The sequence below is a fragment of the Theropithecus gelada genome, chromosome 15 (assembly GCF_003255815.1).
Source record: "Theropithecus gelada isolate Dixy chromosome 15, Tgel_1.0, whole genome shotgun sequence".
In the NCBI taxonomy this organism is placed as follows: domain Eukaryota; kingdom Metazoa; phylum Chordata; class Mammalia; order Primates; family Cercopithecidae; genus Theropithecus; species Theropithecus gelada.
In genome coordinates this window covers 42,261,385-42,276,705 of record NC_037683.1, presented here as the reverse complement: position 1 = coordinate 42,276,705, position 15,321 = coordinate 42,261,385, and the positions used below count along the sequence as shown (strand labels likewise).

The 15,321-nt window shown below is 42.6% G+C and overlaps 1 protein-coding gene across 3 annotated transcripts in view; it reads right to left on the bottom strand.

Annotated features, from left to right (window-relative positions):
- ANKS6 (ankyrin repeat and sterile alpha motif domain containing 6) overlaps positions 1-15,321 on the bottom strand; it is a 65,893-nt gene that overhangs the window by 17,343 nt on the left and 33,229 nt on the right. For 2 of the 3 annotated variants that reach the window (XM_025360403.1, XM_025360401.1), the window contains exons 12-13: positions 7,854-8,037; positions 2,759-2,826 (exon numbers count right to left, since the gene is read on the bottom strand). In XM_025360403.1, coding sequence (XP_025216188.1) covers positions 2,759-2,826; positions 7,854-8,037 — 252 coding nt within the window. Of the gene's footprint in view, positions 1-2,758; positions 2,827-7,853; positions 8,041-15,321 lie in introns of all 3 variants that reach the window. The other variant, XM_025360402.1, reaches the window with a different exon arrangement.

Sequence of the window (15,321 nt, the reverse complement as noted above, 5' to 3'; positions counted from 1 at the left end):
TGATTGACTGTAAGTGCATATTAATGGAGAGAATTGTTTACTGTTGGAAACTAGGGAAACTAGTGCTATCTACATGCCAGATACTTCCAGGAGTTTCTGCAAGGGACTGAGAAGTACCCATGAAGCTGTGGTGATTGGGTCTGGTGGCAATCAGCAGGGTTAAAACCTCAGTCCTACTAAAGCCTCCAAGGAAAACACTGGGTTGTGGGTCCATATAGAGAGTGCACCCCTACAGTGTAACCAGCTCATATGTTGTCAGAGAGAAACTAAGTAAAATGAAGAGACACTGAGCTTGGCCCCCAGCAAGCACAGGCACCTGTGTCAAGTAGAGATGAGGGCACTGCCTCAGCTAACCTCACATGAACCTACCACACACAGAGGTCCTCAGCCAGTGGCTGCCAGCCCTCCCCATGGCACCGCCTCAGGCCCCAGCTCCCTCCCTGACCCCAGAGGCTGCAGAAACTTCTAGGTGAGTGAGTTATTAAAATTAGAGCGGTGCGGTGGCTCACGCCTGTAATCCTAGCACTCTGGGAGGCCGAGGTGGGCGGATCACGAGGTCAGGAGATTGAGACTATCCTGGCTAACACAGTGAAACCCCATCTCTACTAAAAAATACAAAAAATTAGCCAGGCATAGTGGTGGGCGCCAGTCCCAGCTATTCGGGAGGCTGAGGCAGGAGAATGGCATGAACCCGGGAGGCGGAGCTTGCAGTGAGCCGAGATCGTGCCACTGCACTCCAGCCTGGGCGACAGAGCAAGACTCTGTCTCAAAAAAAAAAAAAAAAAAAAAAAAATCAAGAGCAAATCTGCACAGCCTGCCTTCCTCTCCCCGTGAACATTCTCGAAGCTCTGTACGTCAGCTGAAACACCCCCGTTCCCTACGCTGGACAACCACAACAACCTCTGAATGAAGGAGAGGTGAACTCGCAGACATGCCAGGTCAGAAAAAGGGGTAAGGCCAAGAAATCAGAACAAATGTCACCCTGTGAGCCAGAGACACGATACCTCAGGAAGCAGAAGTGTACTTTAAGAGGTGTTCTCCTGGCCGGGCGCGGTGGCTCAAGCCTGTAATCCCAGCACTTTGGGAGGCCGAGACGGGCGGATCACGAGGTCAGGAGATCGAGACCATCCTGGCTAACACGGTGAAACCCCGTCTCTACTAAAAAATACAAAAAACTAGCCGGGCGCGGTGGCGGGCGCCTGTAGTCCCAACTACTCGGGAGGCTGAGGCAGGAGAATGGCGTGAACCCGGGAGGCGGAGCTTGCAGTGAGCTGAGATCCGGCCACTGCACTCCAGCCTGGGTGGCAGAGCGAGACTCCGTCTCCAAAAAAAAAAAAAAAAAAAAAAAAAAAGATGTGTTCTCCTTATACTCCAAGAAGGCATAAACATATCAGCAAAAGCAGGCAGCGATCAGCAATAGGGAAAGATTTCTTGGAGAAAGTCATTGCTAAGGTTTAAAACACCAGGGAGGCAGGAATGGTAGACTGCATATGGCAGAAAAGCAAACAGGAGGAGGAAAGCTACTGTACCCTCTGTTTGTTTCTTGAACTAAAATACAAGCTCCTCAACTGCATCTCAAGTCTGGTGGGGACAATGAGTGATTCTCATGATTGCTCTGCAATTGTGACAGTTTTCACCTACTAAGCGGCTCACTAGAATGTTCTAAACCAGTGACTATACCCTGGTGGCTGGTGGGCCTGTGGAGGAGTTTTACTTGGCTAAAACAGTAAATTTTTTAACAGCTTACTGAGATATAGTTCATCCACCATACAATTCACCTATTTATACAATTCAATGATTTTTAGTATATTCACAGAGTTGTGTAACCATCACCACACACTCAGTTTTAGAACATTTTCATCACCCCCAAAAGAAACTGTGTATCCATTCCAGTCACTCCCCCTACTCTGCCCGCCCACCCCTCCACCCAACTCTCTGGCAACCACGAATCTACTTTTCGTGTCTATAGATTTGCCTAGTCTGGACATTTCATATAAATGGAAGCACACCCTATGTGCCTTTTGTGACTGGTTTCTTCCACTTAGCAAGATGTGTTCTGGTTCATCCATGTTGTAGCATGTGCCAGTATTTCATTCTTTTCAAGGCCAAATAATATTCCACGGCACAGGCATATTTTATTTATCCATTTATTAGTCAATGGACATTCGGGTTGTATCCACAGTTCGGCTTTCATGAATAATGCTGCTACAAGCATTTGTGTACAAGTTTCTGTGTGGACGTATGTCTTCATTTCTCTTGGGAATATACCTGGGGGTAGGACTGCTGGGTCATGCGGTAACTCTATGTTTAATATTTTGAGGAAGTGCCAAACTCCAGAACAGTATTTTTTAATGTGAATCTGAATGTTTTTAAACACAGAGCAACTCTCTCCGACCACCACAGACTTTAGATCCAGACACATAACACAGGTTCCTCAGGGTTTACTATCAGCCCACTTTAAGCCTATAAGTCTGCCAGTCAATCACACACAACAAAAAAATGTTTTCAGGACAGAAATAAACTTTTCTAGACAAAGTAGTGCTCAAAATTACAAAATTCTATCATAACAAAGCTAGCCATAAGTCCCCAGGATTTCACAACAACAAACTGAACTAAACCCGCTGAGCATGAATTCTATTTCCTCAGCTGTCTCAGTGCAAGAGATCAATTTAGGCTTGCAAAATGAAAAACTACACATTTAGACAAAGTTTTCTTTTACAGTAAGATTTAAATTGACATTCAAAAAGAGCATTCTTACCTCTTGTTCCTCAAAAATGGGCTGATATTTCTCAAGTGATAATTTCTTAAGGATTCCGGTCAGTTCATCTTCAAGAGGGAAAGGTGAAAAAAAAAAATTTTAGAATTTGGTAAAACGTTATCAAAAAAGTGGTCTCCAAACTTCTATAAAGTAGTGGTAATCTTATTTCAAATGAAATTCTATAAGAAACACCAACACAGAAAGCTGATCTCAGCTGGGCTCCTGCAGATGAGGCTGGAGGTGGGTCCTGAGCCACCTGCACCCTCTTCCCCTCAAGGTAGGTCCTCAGCAATTGACAAAACCCCACGTCAGGCTGCAAAGACACAGAGAGCCTGGGCCAGGACTGACTGATTCCCTCCAGAATGCGACCCTCAAGTTCTGGGAGTTGCAGCTGCCAGAACTAAAACTCTGCCTTCTGCGCGAGAAGGCACTGTAAATGCCAATGCCTGCAGTAAATGCCAATGCCAGCAAGTCCTCAGCTAGTGTGAGGAAGAACTTAAGAAAGAAGGTGGTGGGCTTCAGAGCAGAGCCAGGGTTTGGCTCAAGTGTGCAGAGGCTGTGGCCTTCCTGAAGGAAAAAGGCATCTATGTGGAACAGCAGAGCCAGAAGGGCAAAAGAGGATGATTTGGGTGTCAGAACAGGGAGAATAAAGAAAAGGAGACAAACCCAGCACCTGAGGGCTTGGAGAAATAACTCACTCACACATTCAAACGTGATTTGCCAAACTAGGCACTGGGGACTCAACAGATACCAAAACAGACAATAAGAAGGCTGATAGGGGCCGGGCAGGTGGTGCGTGCCTGTAATCCCAGGGCTTTGGGAGGCCGAGGGTGAAGGATCACTTGAGCCCAGAAGTTCAAAACCAGGCCTGGCACTACAATGAGATTTCATCTCTACAAAAAATTTAAAAGTAATTAGCTGGGTGGTGTGATGTGTGTGCCTGTAGTCCCAGTGACTCAGGAGGCTGAAGCAGGAGGATCACTTGTGCCCAGGAGTTTGAGGCCACAGCGAGCTGCAATTATGCCACTATGCCATTGCACTCTAGCCTGGGCTACGAAGCAAGACCCTGTCTCAAACAAACAAACAAAGGCTGATAGGCAAGACAGCAAGAAAGAAGAGAGCAGGATTAATGTAGATGACAGCATTTCCAGTTTTACAAACGCTGTTTTACAGAGGATGGTCACGGAAAGACTCTCTTATAAGGTGACCTATGAGCAGTAAATGAAGGAGTGAGTTATGCAGATATCTGGAGTAAGAGCATTAGGCAGCATCCAGACAGGGAAGAGCAGGTGCAAAGGTCCTGAGGCAGTGGATGTGGCTTAAATAAGTGATCAGGAGGCTTGGGTTCCTTCTTTTCTTAACTCACCCTCCCTCCCTCCCTCCCCTCCTCCCCTACTTCCTCCCTCCCTCCATCCCTCCCTCCCTCCCTCCCCTACTTCCCTTCCTTCCTTCCAGCACTGACTACCACTGTGCCCAATGGACACTGGGTAGCAAGGATGGAGAGGTCCCTGTTGTGATGCTCAGTGTGGCTGGGAGGATAGGATGAGGAGGGTGAAAGCTAATACACAGTACTATCAGTCAGCCTGTACATGGATGAACCACTTGCTCTTTACAACACCAATGAGGTAGATCCTATTACTGTCCCCATTCACAGATGAGGAACTGAGGCACAGAAAGGCTCGATACCACATCTTGGGTGAGGTCATCTTGCTAGACTGTGGCAGAGCAGGGAATCAAGCCCAGTGATCTAGTGGTCTAGCTACTAGGCCTGTGCTAGGCACCTGCTCTCCACTTTTCTCATGGGTGGTGCATGCTACGGTGAAGAGCAAGAATAGGGCGAGGTGGGGACAGAGAGGACAGCTGACCCAGCCCAAGGGACTAGGGAAAGCTTCACAGTAGAAAGGCTACTGAGCGAGGACGTATGAGACAAATCAAATCCCAATCCACACATAATCTGTTGTATTTCATGACACCAAACCTTTGCTCTTGCCGTTCCCTACACATGCAGCCTTGGTCCACAGTGGTGTGCTGGTAAATGCTTAACAACTGGTTCTCAGGGGGAAGATGTATGCATGTATACAGGCACATAAATCTATTGTTGATTTTACTAATATAAATGATTTATGGTACACGATTTACAAATAATAAAACATATAATATTCTTTCTTATAAATTCCATATAGCCAATTGATTCTCACCAAATGCTTTCATTTGTTTTTGCCCTACTCTTGTACCCACAGCCAAGGAATATGGTTCCAACATGAACGCTGGCTGAGAGTTTTGTTTACATGAACAAGAAAGATAAAAAGAAACAACAAAGACTTAACGTTGGAACTTCAGGTGAGCAACTTGGCTGAATCAGATAACGATTTTCAGATACTGGAAGAATATTTTCTCAATTTTTTGTGTGATTCACAAGATGACAGTTACAGACACAACATACTTTTAAGTTTAACCCTCACTGTTAACATTTTTCCATCACTGCCTAGATTACAAGTGGACAATATCTATAAGACAACAAACCAAGCCCTGGATTGCTTGCGACCAGGGAGGTTGAGGCTGCAGTCAGCTGTGATCGTGCCACTGTACCCCAGCCTGGGTGACAGAGTAAGACCCTGTCGCAAAAAAAAAAAGCAAGCCCTGATTGACGGCATTTGCCAGTTTCCATGGTGTGAATACCCCCATCATAGCCAATTTCAACCTACCAATCTAATATCCCTGAGAGTGAAGCTGAGCAGAGATGCGCAGTAGGAACACATCATTATGGGGTATTCACATTGCAGATATGAGATATACACAACCTCAAGAGCACAGATAATAAAATATACAAAAATGAGTAAAAAATACATTTTAAGTACAATATACTGTTATATTTCTATAATTTAGTTAATTCTAAGTTTATGTGATTTGTAAATAATGGTTGTGTTTAACAACTAGCTTGGGCATTTCCTACAAACTGAACAGTCAGCTCTGGCACCCCACTGCCTGTCTCTTCCCAGCGTCGTGGTCCAGCTGGAGTGCCCGTTTGCCAGGGGAGCCTTCCACGGCACATGGTGCCGATAGCAGGTATGACCTCACCTTGTGTTATACTCTAATGTCATTATGTTGAATGTGTCTGTCTCCCTGTGAGTTCCCCTGGGTGCACAGGTTAGGGCACCCAGGGGACTGCCCAATAAAACCTCCTGGAACTAATGTGAGGCTGAGAAGGTGATGCTGTCACAAGCCTTGCTGCTTCTAACAGGTGGAGTCCAGAGAGGAGGAATGCAGATGGAGAGATGAGGCGGGGCAAAGCTCACATGTGTCCTTGACTGGGACCACATATTTCCCAGAATATCATAAAAACAGAGGATGGATTGCAGCCCCTGGCCTATAACAATCATATACCACAGGACAAACAGCTTGTGGCCTCAAGACCTAGGAACTCTCAATGGGAAAACTAAGCTTTCTGAACCAGAGAAATTATTCTACAAGTAAAGTGCTATTGGCCCTCTTCTTTCTTCATCCCAATTAGGACTTTGCAAACCATTTTTAATAATGAACAAGAGGGAAAGAGAGTGGGTATGGGCAGTCCATACAGACATCCACTGTCTCCACTGTTTTTGGAAAACAATGGGGCATAAATACCTAACTGAATCTCCAGGGGCTTCAATTCCTGAAAACCTCAGAGGTGGGAGAATTCACGAGTGTGGAACTCAAGACTCCACATAGAAAATACAGTTGGGGAGGAAGGAGTTTGCTGGTGAACCTCTGAGGCCTTGATAAATGATCACACTGGATATCACAAAACAATAAAAGTAGCCCCCAAATAAGTAGGATACCAGTGGCAGCACGCATTTATCAACTTAGTACAGACTACAGCCTGTGCAGGTGATTCCAACTTACCTTGCTCAGCAGAACCTGCTCAGCACCCTCCTCCTCAGCAGCTGCAGCGAGCTGCCCACAAATGCATTTGTGAGGGCCACATACACAATCAGATTTTCCTCCCTGCTGATTTATATTCCTCGATTTGCACCTGCCTGGGCCCCAGGTGTCACCAAAGCTCCCTTCCTCTTTCCCCTCTCCCAGCTCCTAGGGGCCACTAGACGGCAGTTTAAAAGGATGAGATTCCTTTCTTCATCTGCCTTTATCTTTCCTGGGGCCTGACTGCAAAGCCTCTGCTCCTGCCCTACCACCCACTCCATCTTCCCTCATCATTCCTGCATGGGGGCTGCAGAGGCTGTAATTCACAAGGCAGGTTCCGAGGCTCTCCTGGCTGCAGCAGACATCAACTGCTTTTGCTTGCCCCCACCCATCCCCCTCCTCCTGGAAACAGTATTTCCAAATTTTCCTTTGAGGAACTCTTTCTCTCCCACTTCCAATACACAAATGTCAGCAGGCTGGACCCCAACTCCGCTCCAAAGCAGACAACTGACCCAAGGGGCATGGCCAATCAACATGTTCCACCCCTGTGGACACAGAGATAGTCAAGGATGGGCAACCGACCCAGGTCATTATAAATACAGCCAAGCCAATGGCCTTACTTGGGATTTTGATGGACCTACTGAGAAAGTAGCACTCTTTCTGCTGGGGTTGAAAAATTAGTATGAAGACAAAACTATGCCTGAAGCTGCTTGCCACCACTTGGAGAGAGCCTACGTGAGACCTGGAAACATTCCCAAAGCACCTGTATTCACGCATGGCTGAAGCACACCCTAGACACTCCCATCATATGAGCCAATGAAATGTCAGGTTTCATTTTTTTTCCTTGAAACAGTGTGAATGGAGTTTCTCTCACTTGCAACTGAAAGAATCCTGACTGGTACAGGGTCCAGGGAAAGTAAGTTCGTGTTGGAGAAGCATTTCCACGGGTGTATGTTTGTGCATATAAACAAAACTCACCTATACTCAAAAACTCTGAGGGAGCATACTATACCTTTGCACAGCGAAGACAAAAATACAAGGCAGAATCAGAGAAAAGGGGGGACATGTTTGTTGTAAATTTTCTTAAAACCTGACCTAGGATGGTTATAACAATTAAGGTCACCTTGCAGTTCTTTGCTGCCAGGTCATCATGGTGAGAGGACTAGGTGGGGTTTCAAGCCCTCAGGGGACTCACCTTCATCTGTGATGGTGCCACTGCTGGAGCCCCCACTGCTCTTGGACTGCCGATGGGATGAGGAGGAAGACACTGAGGACTCTGCAGTGTGCCCTTTGGGTGAGGGGGAGGGCGTGAGGGTTGGAGAGGTGCTCTTGGAGGTAGTGGAAGTTCCAGATGGAGGCCTTTTGCTGGTCTCCAATTTCTGCTGAGCAGAGTAAGACAAATACATAAGCCATCGCCTGTAGGGTAGAAATGATGAAAACAGACACCCACAACAGGGAACATGGGCGGTATCTGACTCAACACAATGTTTAACCGGGGCTATGAAATCTACTTTTAAAAACATGCAAAGCAGAAACAGCATTATCAGAACAATTAAGAGGAAAATCCAACCCTGGAGCAGAGACAGGATGAGATCAAATAGCTGCACGTTATGAGTCAGGAAACCCCGTCCCAGTCCTGCCCTTCAGCTACTTGCATTGTGTCTTTGGCCAAGTCCTCTGAGCTCTCTGGGCCTCAGTTAACCAGTTGTAAAATCAAAGTGTGGCTTACGGAGGCACAAAGTCTCTTTCTGTTCTTGATGCTCCTTCCTCTACACCAGTCACTTCCAAGCTTTTCACCAAAGAACACGTATTCTTCCCTTTTTCTCATTGGTTAGCTTTACAACAAAGGCTTTTTACATTAAAATAATTCTAGACATATAGAAGAGCTGCACAGAATAGAGTTCCCATATACCCCTCACACAGCTTCCTGATATTAACATCTACATCATCACAGTATAATGATCAAAACTAAGCAGCTGACATTGACACAACACTATTAACTAAACTACAGACTTCACTGTGTTTCACTGGCTGTTCTTCTCATGTCCTTATGCTGGTCTGAGATCCGATCCAGGACCCCACGCTGCATGGAGCTGTGCTGTATCTCCGTAGGCTCCTCTGACCTGTGACAGCACTGTCTTTCCTTGTCTTTCATGACCCTGACATTTTTGAAGTCTTGGTCAGGTATTTTGAAGAATGCACATCATTTTGGGATTGTCTTATGTTTTCCCATAATTAGATGTGCTTGTGAATGTAGGGGGCAATGACCACAGAGGTGATACGCCCATTCAGTGCATCATTATGCAGAGAGGACATAGTATCTGATTACTGGCGATGGTAACCTTCATCACTTACATGAGGGGATGTCTGCCAGATTTCTCCATTATAAAGTCACTATTTTTCTTTTTAATATTATTTGGGCCGGGTGCGGTGGCTCACACCTGTAATCCCAGCACTTTGGGAGGCCGAGGCAGGCAGATCAACAACATCAGGAGTTCAAGACCAGCCTAGCCAATATGGTGAAACCTCATCCTTACTAAAAAATACAAAAATTAGACAGGCGTAGTGGCAGGCGCCTGTAGTCCCAGCTACTTGGGAGGCTGAGGCAAGAGAATCACTTGAACCTGGGAGGCAGAGGTTGCAGTGAGCTGAGATCGTACCACTGCACTCCAGCCTGGGTGACAAAGTGAGACTCTGTCTCAAAAAATAAATAAATAAATAAAAATAAAAAATAAAATATTATTTGGGAAACGATTTTTTGGGTAACTATTTATTAAGGTTCTGTCCATTAATTTTGCATTCACTGGCGAGTCTCACTGAGGCAAGTGTTACAGTGGTGTTCCCACGGTGATTTTCTATTGCCCTCGTTCCTTCCACATTTATTATCTGTGATACTTCTATAAGGAAGAGTTGTTCTTTCTCTCCCATTTATTTGCTCAATCATTTATTCCTATCAGTATGGGCTCATGGGTATTTTTTATGCTCTGGGCCATAATCCAATATTACTGTTATTTTGTAGCTCATTATTACAGCTTCGGCCATTGGGAGATCTTTTGGGTTGGCTCCTGTATCCTTCTGACATGCCATCTTTCTTTCTTTTTAAAAGTATTTCCCTACTCTCTGACACCACAAAATACTTTAAGCTCATCTTATATTTCTGTTGACCCAGTACTAGAATAAACCACTTCTCCAAAGCTTTCCAAGGTCCCTTTTATTAGAGAATGGTATTTAGAAAAACAAAATCTGGGCACTAGGTTGCTCACTGGTACTGGGACATCACTGCTTCTAGGTCCTCAAAGTGGACAAAGACACATATACACTAACCCTTGTATACACACATAGCCACATCTACTTTTATATCTACTAACTTTGTGTGTGTGCAACTCTCTGTGTATTTAAAAGCATGCACTCATACTGACTCATACCGATATCTCTGACTTCAATCCAACATCCATAGGTTTTGTTCTAGCATTCCTCCTTTGATTCTGTCTCTGACAGTAAAAACTTTGCTACTTACTTATTCAATCCTGGTATACATGTTAAGTGTACATGTATGCAAAAAAAATTTTTAGCCCATATCCTGGTAAGGATAGCAGAACTGTTAGCCCATACGCTGGTAAGAAAAAAAATATCAACTAGAGTACAGTACTTGTATACAGTACTTTTTGTCTTTAGCCTAATATCCACTCAACACATGATTTTCTCCTCCACCTCCCACAATGTGGTTAGGTCATTCATTTGTAACACACTTAGACCTTTTGTCATAGTTTGCATTATGTCTTTGGTTCCTGGTTGATTTTGTTTTTTTTTTTTTAATTTGCATACAGTAAAAAAAAATAGCTCTGCTGCATACAATTCCATGGGATCTGACAAACACGGTGTTATGCATCCACCAAGAGAGTATGATACAGAAGAGTTCCATCATCCTCTGAATGTCCTTAAGCGGTCCTTTTCTAGCTAATCCCTCCTCCTAACCCCAAGCCATAAAAACAAACACTCTATGTTCCATCCTGTGACTAGAGAGGAAAAAAATAAACTATTTTTCCTCTATTCTTACCCCACAACAATCAACACAGAATGTGTCTGTGACCAAACATACGGAGCTTTCTTCCCCTATACACCAACCAAGCAATCAGTTCTGCAGTGGACACCAGCTGAGTATCCTCCAATTCAAGTCTGACACGATCTATCTGAATACAGCATCAAATCCCACAGGTTGAGGGCTCAGTCTCAGGAGACTGCCCCCACTTCAGATGCCAACTGCAAGCCTCAGATTGCTTTACCTGTGCTTTTGACTGGCTATAAATCAGAGTTCCCACAATTCCCTCTTTGGGTTTGAATAATTGGTTAGTGGCTCACAGAACTCAGGGCAACACTTACTTACATTTACAGGTTTATATGGAACATTATTCAGCCATGAAAAGGATGAAATCCTGTCATTCAAAGTGCTTTTGACTGGCTATAAATCAGAGTTCCCACAACTCCCTCCTTGGGTTTGACTAATTGGCTAGTGGCTCACAGAAATCTGGGAAACACTTACTTACATTTACTGGTTTATATGGAATATTATTCAGCCATAAAAAGGATGAAATCCTGTCATTCAAAGCAACATGGATGGAACTGGAGGACATTATGTTAAGTGAAATAAGCCAAGAATGGAAAGTGAAAACACCACATACTCTAACTCATATGTGGAAGCTTAAAAAGATGATCAATGAAAGTAAAAAGTAGAACAGAGGATACTAGAAGGTGGGAAGGGAGGGACAGGAAGAGATTTGTTAAAAGAATACAAAATTATAGCTAGATAGGAGGAATAAGTTCTAGTGCTCTATACCACTGTAGGATGACTACCGTTAACAATAACATACAGTTTCAAAAAGCTAGAAAGAGGATATTGAATGTTCCCAACACAAATAAATAATAAGTGTCTGAGATGATGGATATATAATTACCCAGATCTGATCACTATATATTATATGTATCTAAATATCACTATGTACCCTGCAAATATGTACAATTATTATGTGTCAATGAAAAAAATAAAAATTTAAAGATATTTCCAGGATATAAATAAATAAATGTATAGGGCAAGGCATGGAGGAAGGCACAAGGAGCTCCCACGCTCTTCCTGGGCATACTACCCTCCAGGAGTCTCCAGGGGTTCAGCTGCTTGGCTCTCTGAACCCAGTCCTTTTCAGGTTTTCACGAGAACCTCATTATAGAGGCACAACTAATTAAATCATTGGCTACTGATTATCAACTAAACCTTCAAACCCTCTCCCTCTCCCCAGAGGTTGTGGGGTAGAGTGAAAGGCTCAACGCTCTAATCCTGCCTTGGTCTTTCCTGTGACTGGTTGCCATCCTGAAGCTACTTAGGGGCTGCCAGCCATCAGTAAATTCATTAGCACACAAAATGACATCACTTTGGAGATTCTAAGGATTCAGGAATTGTATGACAGGAAACTGGATGAAGACCAAATACACATTTCACAGTTATCACACATCCCTACAGTGTTGCTGTTTCCAGAATGTCATATAAATGGAATCACACAATTTGTAGACTTTTGGGTCTGTCTTCTTTCACTCAGCATAATGCCTTTAGGATTCACTCAAGCAATCGCATGTATCAACAGTGTGTCCCTTTGTGATGCTGTGCTGTGTTCTATTGAATGAATGTACTACAATTAGTTTATCTATTCACCTGTTGAAGAACATTTGGGACGTTTCCAGTTTGGGGTGATTACTTTGTAAAACGAATACAAAGATTCACAGATTTTTGCATGAGGAGAAATTTTTTAAAAATCTACCTAGTAGTCAGCAGTTAGCTGGGTCACATCACAAGTGAATGTTTAGTTTTATAAGAAACTGCCTATCTTTTTCAAGATGGCTGTACCATTTTGCATTCCTATTAGCAATTAATGGGAGTTCCAGTAGTTCCACATTTGTCATCAGCAACTGTACCTTTTTAAATCTTAGCCAGTCTAATAGGTATATAGTTCTATCTTAATTATGGTTTTAATTTGCATTATCCTAGTAACTAATGATGGTTAAACATCTTTTCATATGCTTATTTTCCATCTTTATATTTTCTTTGATGAAGTATATGCTCAAGTATTTTGCCCATTTTTACATTTATGTTTTATTGTTGAATTGAGGGTTCTTTATTTAGTCTGGAAAAAAAGACTTGTTTGTTTTTTATACAGATAGGGCCTCACTCTGTAGCCCAGGCTGGAATGCAGTGGCAACATCATAGGTCACTGCAGCCTTGAACTCTTGGGCTTAAGCAATATTCCCACCTCTACCTCCCGAGTAGTTGGGACCACAGGCATGAGCCACTGCACCTGGTTCCTGGATAAAAAACTTTTTCCAGATCTATGATTTGAAAATACTCTCTCCTAGTCTGTGGCATGACATTTCATTTTCTTAATGGTATCTTTTGCAAGGCAAAAGATTTGAGTTCTGATTAAGTCCAATTGCCAATTTTTTCTTTTATGTAACATGCTTTTGGCACTGTAAGATATATATGGAGGTTCGTTTTCTTGCAATATGAACATCCAATTGTTCCAGCACTCTTCATTGAAAAGACTACCCTTTCTCCACTGAATTGCCTTTCTACCTTTGAAAAAAGAATTTAGTTGGCTTGTCTTGTGTGGGTCTATTTTTGGGCTCTCTCTTTTGTTCCACTGATCTAGTTGTCTGCCCTTTTGCTAATGCCACACTGGAGCTTTATGGTAAGTCTTGAAATTAGGTAGTGTGAGCCTGCTAACTTTATTCTTTTTCATACGACTATTATAATTTTTTGTATCTCAATATAAAATTTATAATCAGTTTCTAGATCTCTATAAAAAGAGCTTGCTGGGATTTTGATTGGGATTACATTTAATCTGTAAATCAAATTGCAGAGAATTGGCATCTTCATAATCACAAGCCTTCCATCTCTTCATTTATTTAAGCTTCTTTGATTTATCAGTATTTTGTAGTTTTTGACCTATTGATTCTATACATATTTTATTAGATTTATACCTAAGTATATTATATTATTATATTCCATATAATACATTTTCACATAACTTCAATTTCATACACGTTAAATGTATTAAAAATATTTTTAAAATTTCAAATTAAAAAAATTCTAAATGTCCTAATGCTAAATGTTTATTACTATTGTAGAGAAATACAGCTGACTTCTGGATATTGACCTGTATTGTATCCTGAGACCTTGCTGGACTCACTTATTCATCCTAAGAGCTTTTGTGTAGATTCTTTGGAGTTTTCTATGTGAACAGTCATGTCATCTAAGAACAGAGATAGTTTTGTTTCTTCCTTTCCCGTCTGTATGCCTTTTATTTTTCTTGCCTTATTGTACTACCAATATTTTTGGTACAAAGTTGACAGTTGGAGGTAAGACACAACAACCTTGTTCCCAGTCTTAGGGGGAAAATAATATTTTACCATCAAGTATAATCCTGGCTATATGTATTTTATGTCAGATTCAGGAAGTTTCCCTCAATTCCTAGTTTGCTGAGAGTTTTAATGACAAATGGATTTTAAATTTTGTTAAGTGCTTTTTCTGCATATTCTTCTTTAGTCTGTTCATACGGTGAAAGCTAATGATTGATTTTATAATGGTGAACCAGATTTGCCTTCCGGGGATGAACCCCACTTGGTTAGAAGGCATTATACTTTCTATTTAATCATGGGATTAGATTTGCTCATATTTTGTGAAGGATTTTTATATTTATATTCATGAGGGCTATTGGTCTGTCATTTTTCTTTTCATGTTAGTCATAAAAATACATCCTTGTTCCCAATCTTAGGAGAAAAGAAAATCTTGGCGATTTTCTATAATAATATAGGGGTCAATTCTCCAAGACATGCAATCCTAAATGTGAACACAGCTCGTGAGGCAAAAACCAACATAACTGAAAGGAGAATAGACCAAACTGCAGTTACAGTTGGACACTTTAAAACTCCTCTCTCAGAAATTAATAGAACAAGTAGACAGAAAATCAGTAAGAATATAGAAGACATGAACAACACTATCAACCAACTAGACTTAATTAGATATTTATGGACATTTATAGAACTCCTCTCCCTCAACCATAACAATAGAATGCACTTTCTTTCCAATTGCCTATGAGAAATTCACCAAAATAGATTACATTCTAGGGCACAAAATAGACCTCAAAACATTTAAAGGGACAGAACTAGAAACAGAACTATAATCAAATTAAACTAAAATCCCCAATAACAGAAAGATTTCCGGAAAACAAATAATTGAAAAATAAACAATATGTTTCTAAATAATCCATGGGCCAAAGAGGAAATCTCAAGAGAAGGGGGGCCGGGCGCGGTGGCTCAAGCCTGTAATCCCAGCACTTTGGGAGGCCGAGACGGGCGGATCACGAGGTCAGGAGATCGAGACCATCCTGGCTAGCACAGTGAAACCCCGTCTCTACTAAAAAATACAAAAAATTAGCCGGGCGAGGTGGCGGGCGCCTGTAGTCCCAGCTACTCGGGAGGCTGAGCAGGAGAATGGCGGGAACCCGGGAGGCGGAGCTTGCAGTGAGCTGAGATCCGGCCACTGCACTCCAGCCCGGGGGACAGAGCGAGACCCCGTCTCAAAAAAAAAAAAAAAAAAAAAAAAAAAAAAAAAAAAAAAA